At 42.2% G+C, this 6,076-nt stretch overlaps 1 protein-coding gene across 1 annotated transcript in view; it reads left to right on the top strand.

The window, feature by feature from the left end:
* Window positions 1–6,076, top strand: part of LOC111962665 (spondin-1-like) — a 93,692-nt gene that overhangs the window by 61,734 nt on the left and 25,882 nt on the right. The window contains exons 8-11 of the mRNA XM_023985921.1: window positions 457–658; window positions 3,508–3,648; window positions 4,059–4,134; window positions 4,698–4,880. Coding sequence (XP_023841689.1) covers window positions 457–658; window positions 3,508–3,648; window positions 4,059–4,134; window positions 4,698–4,880 — 602 coding nt within the window. The remainder of the gene's footprint in view (window positions 1–456; window positions 659–3,507; window positions 3,649–4,058; window positions 4,135–4,697; window positions 4,881–6,076) is intronic.

The following is a 6,076-nucleotide window of genomic DNA, read 5'->3' as shown; positions in this document are numbered from 1 at the left end:
TATTAAGTTCTGCTTTTCTGATGTATCAAATACTTATGTCATGCAATAAAATGCAAATTAATTACTTAAAAATCATACAATGTGATTTTCTGGATTTTTGTTTTAGATTCCGTCTCTCACAGTTGAAGTGTACCTATGATAAATATTACAGACCTCTACATGCTTTGTAAGTAGGAAAACCTGCAAAATCGGCAGTGTATCAAATACTTGTTCTCCCCACTGTACATAAACACCACAGTTGTATATTGTATTAGCCTTCACCAGTCTTTAACATTGCCAATATTGTCAACCCTCTCTATCTATCAATACTAATGTATACATATTTATCTCATACTGTACTTGTAGAGCTTGCCACTTATGGAGCTGGCTGTCTCATGGAGCTGTGTTGATCAATCAGATCAATCTGCACATTGGGGAGCATACGGTACATGTCTGTATATCTGTTTGTCTTGCCAGGCGGGCAGCTCCCTCGGCTGAGTTCTCAGTGGACCGTACCCGTCACCTCATGTCCTTTCTGAGCATGCTGGGGCCCAGCCCTGACTGGAATGTGGGGCTGTCTGCAGAGGACCTCTGCACCAAGGAGTGTGGCTGGATCCAGAGGCTGGACCAAGACCTCATCCCCTGGGACGCAGGCACTGACAGTGGAGTCACCTATGAGGTGAGGGTCCTGGCCCCCCAGACAAGGGGTCAATATTTAATAAATGGCTCTGGTTTCTTGGTCTGGTTCAGTTAACTAGTAAAATACCTCTGCCTTTCTGCCTTTCAAAACCAGGCCTCTGTATTTTTCCATGAATCTGGAATGAAAGCTTTTGATCTATTTTCATTAATAGTGCAGGAGCTTTGCTTTTTTATTTTTAGTTTATGGCTCATGAATATACAAATGACCCAGCCTTGGCTGAAAAACGCACTAAACAGATTCAGCGAAAAACCTACTGCTAACATAAAGCAGCACATTCACTCTGTAGTCATTTTATTGAGGCATGCCTATTTACCCAAGAGGCTGCCTCACAGACTAGTTGTCTCTACACTGTAAATATGTCCCCAACAAATCCTGCCCTGGAACTTATAATTACATTTTCTGCTGGCTTTAAAAGACACTGGTGAACGAAATGGAAACACACTGCCATCTATAGGCCAGAAAAGACACCAGACTTCAATGTAGATCCACACAGTATATCATACGTAAATCCACAATCTGTAAATAGCATTTAATGTTTTCTTTGCAAAGAAAGCAGATGACAAATACATTCATCTACTCCATATGTGATTTAGTCATTTGGTTTCTGGCTACTGTTGGCTGCAGTACCAATGAATACGTCTAAAAACTCAAACTAGATTCCCCGGAGTTAAAGTAGAAATGGCTTTCGTAGTTTTCTCTTCCCTGAAGTAACTGTTTTGGAACAGAATCATGAAAGGTGATTTACAAAGCACCTAGCAGGAAACAAACATAAATCACTCATAAAATAAATATTACACAGTTCATCAATTATGCATATTGAGATCAAACACTGAGTCCCCTAACAGATGGCAGCTGAACATGATGAGGTGCTCTCACTCAGCCCCGTGCCCACACTGTTTCACTAGCGCCCCTCCCTGTGCCCACACTACCCTGCGTTACAGTTACTACCAGCCCTGTGCCCACACTACCCTGCGTTACAGTTACTTACAGCCCTGTGCCCACACTACCCTGCGTTACAGTTACTACCAGCCCTGTGCCCACACTACCCTGCGTTACAGTTACTACCAGCCCTGTTTCCACACTACCCTGCGTTACAGTTACTACCAGCCCTGTGCCCCAGTGGCGATCTGTGCCAATTAAGATGAGGGAGGATGATTAAATCAAATTCATGAGCATGGCCTTATTTCTATTAGAGCATATTGGATGACTGTCATTCATATTCATTTCACCCAGTTTAATGTGACATTGATAGGTTTAGGCTACTACATGATACTCTAATTTTCCCTGTACCCATCATGAGGGTGCTACAATCTAGCCTATGAATGATAATGTACAATGTAGGTGCACATTTTGAGAGAATTTTGAGTAATCAAGGTGACAGACAGGGACGCACACTTTTGCCTGCATCTAACCGATCTAGGGTGTAATCGTTAGTCAACAGTTGCATATGAGTTTCTATTCGACAAATTCAGGTACATTTATCCCAGTTTCGTTCCGTTTGCCTCCGTTTAAGAAATGTTTTTCAACAGAATCAGCGCAATGAATACACCCCTGATCACATGCAAACACAGTTAACTTTCATACCAGACACGTACAAACAGCTCGTTTAATATATAATTCCTTCTCGCATCAATCTATGTGCTCTCTTCCTCTCACCTTTTCCCTTCGCTTGTGGACTTCAGTGCAGAACACATCAGTGGTTTGTGACCAGGTGAAAAAAACTTTCCAATCCAAACCTTCATATAATGACTGCTAACTGCTACACACAGCCTACAATGTTGTCACGTCATAGTCAACATAGGCATAGCTACTAAAACGAAGGCGTTAGTAAACCTGCTACAATCATGCAGAACAGTGTAGTCAGCAGCAATCAGTTTAGCAGTTACACCGGCTGGCTACATTGGCAAAAATTAATAAAGCCAAAAACGTACCTTGACTAGGAAGATTTCTAGCCATAGCCAGCTAGCTAACATAGCATCCCTCTCTGTTTGAGTAGGCTGTCTGCATTTGACACCAGCTAAGTAAGTGAAAGTGAAAAATATATATACTATGAAATATAGCTAGCTCTCTCTCTCGCTCTTACTTCTCCTTAATTTTGGAAGAAATTAATTTGTTCAAAACTGTTCAACTATTGCCTTTCTCTTTCTTTGTGTCAACTACTCACCACATTTTATGCACCGCAGTGCTAGCTAGGTGTAGCTTATGCTTTCAGTACTAGATTCGTTCTCTGATCCTTTGATTGGGTAGACAGCATGTCAGTTCATGCTGCAAGAGCTCTGATAGGTTGGAGGATGTCCTCCGGAAGTCGTCATAATTACTGTGTAAGTCTATGGAAGGGGATGAGAACCATGAGTCTCTTAGGTTTTGAATTGAAGTCAATTTACCCAGAGGAGGACAGAAGCTAGCTGTCCTCCAGCTACACCATAGTGCTACCCTACAGAGTGCTGCTATCTTCATTGTAAAACAGTGTGTTTTAATAAATTATTTGGTGACATTAATATATTTTGTATAGTTTCATCAAAAATTATAACTTTTTTAATGTTCCACTATTAAATTTTTATGAAATTCACTGAGGAGGATGGTCCTCCCCTTACTCTTCTGAGGAGCCTCCACTGGTGTCCCCATACTACCCTGTGTTAGTTATTACTGTACCAGCCCTGTTCCCATGCTACACTGTGTTACAGTTACTGCCAACCCTGTGCCCATACTAACTCCTGTTAGTACTGTTGTACTAACTCCCTTCCATGGACCTATATTACCCTGTGTTACAGTTACTCCTGGCCCTATGCCCATATTGTATCACTCATACTGTACCTTTACCATTCCAGTCTCCCAACAAGCCCACAATACCTCAGGAGAGGATCCGGTCCCTGACCAGCCTGGACCACCCCCAGAGCCCCTTCTATGACACAGAAGGAGGCCCTATCGCAGCCTTGGCCCGGGTAGTGGTGGAGAGGATAGCCCGAAAGGTAACTATAGCATCTGGCTCATTCATTCAGCTCTCTGTCTGTGTGTGCTCCCTCTCTCTGAAGAGATGTGAATGTTCATGCAATATAACTCTCCTCACAGTCGCTATACATGTAATGTTGCTTTGGATACATAGCTCTTTGAATTGGCAGTATATTGCCATAGTGATCATAGCAAGTCTATGAAAAACACAGAGAAAATTGACACTGTGTTTGTCTCCTGACAACTGAAGCAACAAAAAGAAAATCTATTTTAATCCAAAAACCAGATGTCTTATTGACCTAAACTCCATTTTACTGAAGATTGCCCAGAAAATAAATACCCTTGTCTCCAATGAGAATATATGATATTAGATGGTAAATGTAAMATTTTATCAGTGTTTGTGATGTTGAATCATGTTTCTTGCCCACAGGGAGAGCAGTGCAATATTGTCCCGGACACGGTGGACGATATCGTGGCAGATATTGGCCAGGAGGAGAAGGAGGAAGGTGAATAATCGCTTTATCTCAACCAATTTGGGATGTTCAATTTAAAAGCCACACACTGTATCTGCTGGAGTCTTTAATTAAGTATGCTTTGCCTGGCAGCCTGTTTAAACCTCCAGATGTCTGTCTGCTGAAAAGCATGAACACAGCCAAGCAGCAGAAATGAACCTGATGGGGTTTATGTTTCTAACCCTGCAATTACATTCCAACACTACCTTTCAACCTCAACCAAATGATTTGTTCTCTCTACTCTCATTCTGTTGAGCACGACACTGTCTGTTTCCTAAACAGGACGGTCTCCAGTACATTACAATACACATACTGTGGGTATTGTACAGTAACTATACACTGTGGTTAGAGCAAGAGATGAACTTGCATTGACTTTTATAGGCAATTAGTGCTTACCTATACAGCACCAACACATTCTAAAGCAGTGCAAATATAGGGTTATATACATGAAATGTGCATATGAATTCCCCCCTTCCCACCAACATGGTCTCATTAGAATATGACAAAATAGTGACATTTAACCAATGCAGTTATTGTCACCCAATTTCTCCGTCCAGACGACACTCCAGAGACGTGCATCTACTCCAACTGGTCTCCGTGGTCAGCCTGCAGCTCAGCCACCTGTGACAAGGGTCGGAGGATGAGACAGAGGATGCTGAAGGCCCAGCTGGATCTCAGTGTGCCTTGCCCTCATACCCAGGACTTCAAGCCCTGCATGGGGCCTGGCTGCAGCGAGGAGGGTGAGGACTAAGGACAGTGTCACAGTCGGGGTCTCAACTTACTGTTTAGAGTTAGAATAGTAGAATACATAAGGTGCAATTTAGAAATGTGGTTTTGCATCAGCAGTTTTTATCTTGTTATGTCAGTCACTGATAGTCACTCAATTAGCCATGTCAGCTAACAACTTTTAGATTGGTAAGTTAGTCTAGCCAGCCATCTAATGTCGTAAACATGGCCAAATACCGACTGGGCACGCAGGGCATCTTCCCTGGGGCCCTGACCTCCAGGGCGCCCCCATTGATTTTGTTCATCACTCTCACTCAGATATCATGTTAACATGGCATAAGTCATGGCAAATAGTTAGAATTGCAGGAAATTAGCTGTAATACTGCCCAAAAAATGATCTGCCCCATGGCAAAATGTGTAGAATTGCAGGAAATATATTTTTTATATACGCCTTCAAGACGGGGGCCAGTAAAATGTTTTTCCCGCCATGTGGGTGGGCCCCCCAACCAAATCTTGCTTAGGTCCCCCAAATGCATGTACAGTGCTTTCGGAAAGTATTCAGAACCCTTGACTTTTTCCACATTTTGTTAGGTTACAGCCTTATCCTAAATTGATTAAATCTACACACAATACTCCATAATGACAAAGCAAAAATATATTTTTTGTTTTTTTTTCACATAAATATTCAGACCCTTTACTCAGTATTTTGTTGAAGCACCTTTGGCAGCGATTACAGCCTCGAGTCTTCTCGAAAACTGCGGAGAAGTTGAGCCTTGCACTTTCATGCTCTTAGTTGTTAGCGGAAATTGACCCACTATATGACTATATGACCCAAATTAATTACTTAGAAAACATACAATGTGACTTTCTGGATTTTTGTTTTAGATTCCGTCTCTCACAGTTGAAGTGTACCTATGATAAAAATGACAGACATCTACATACTTTGTAAGTAGGAAAACCTGCAAATTCGGCAGTGTATCAAATACTTGTTCTCCCCACTGTATATACAGAGAAAAGAGTCAGCCCGAGAATTGAACCCTGGGGTACCCCCATAGAGACTGCCAGAGGTCCGGACAACAGGCCCTCCAATTTGACACACTGAACTCTATCTGAGAAGTAGTTGGTGAACCAGGCAAAGCAGTCATTTGAGAAACCAAGGCTGTTGAGTCTGCCGATAAGAATACGGTGATTTGACAGTCGAAAGCTTTGG

This window comes from Salvelinus sp. IW2-2015, linkage group LG4q.1:29 (genome assembly GCF_002910315.2).
Source record: "Salvelinus sp. IW2-2015 linkage group LG4q.1:29, ASM291031v2, whole genome shotgun sequence".
Lineage (NCBI taxonomy): Eukaryota > Metazoa > Chordata > Actinopteri > Salmoniformes > Salmonidae > Salvelinus > Salvelinus sp. IW2-2015.
The sequence above is the reverse complement of the archived record's forward strand: the minus strand, read 5'-3'. Positions and strand labels throughout refer to the sequence as shown.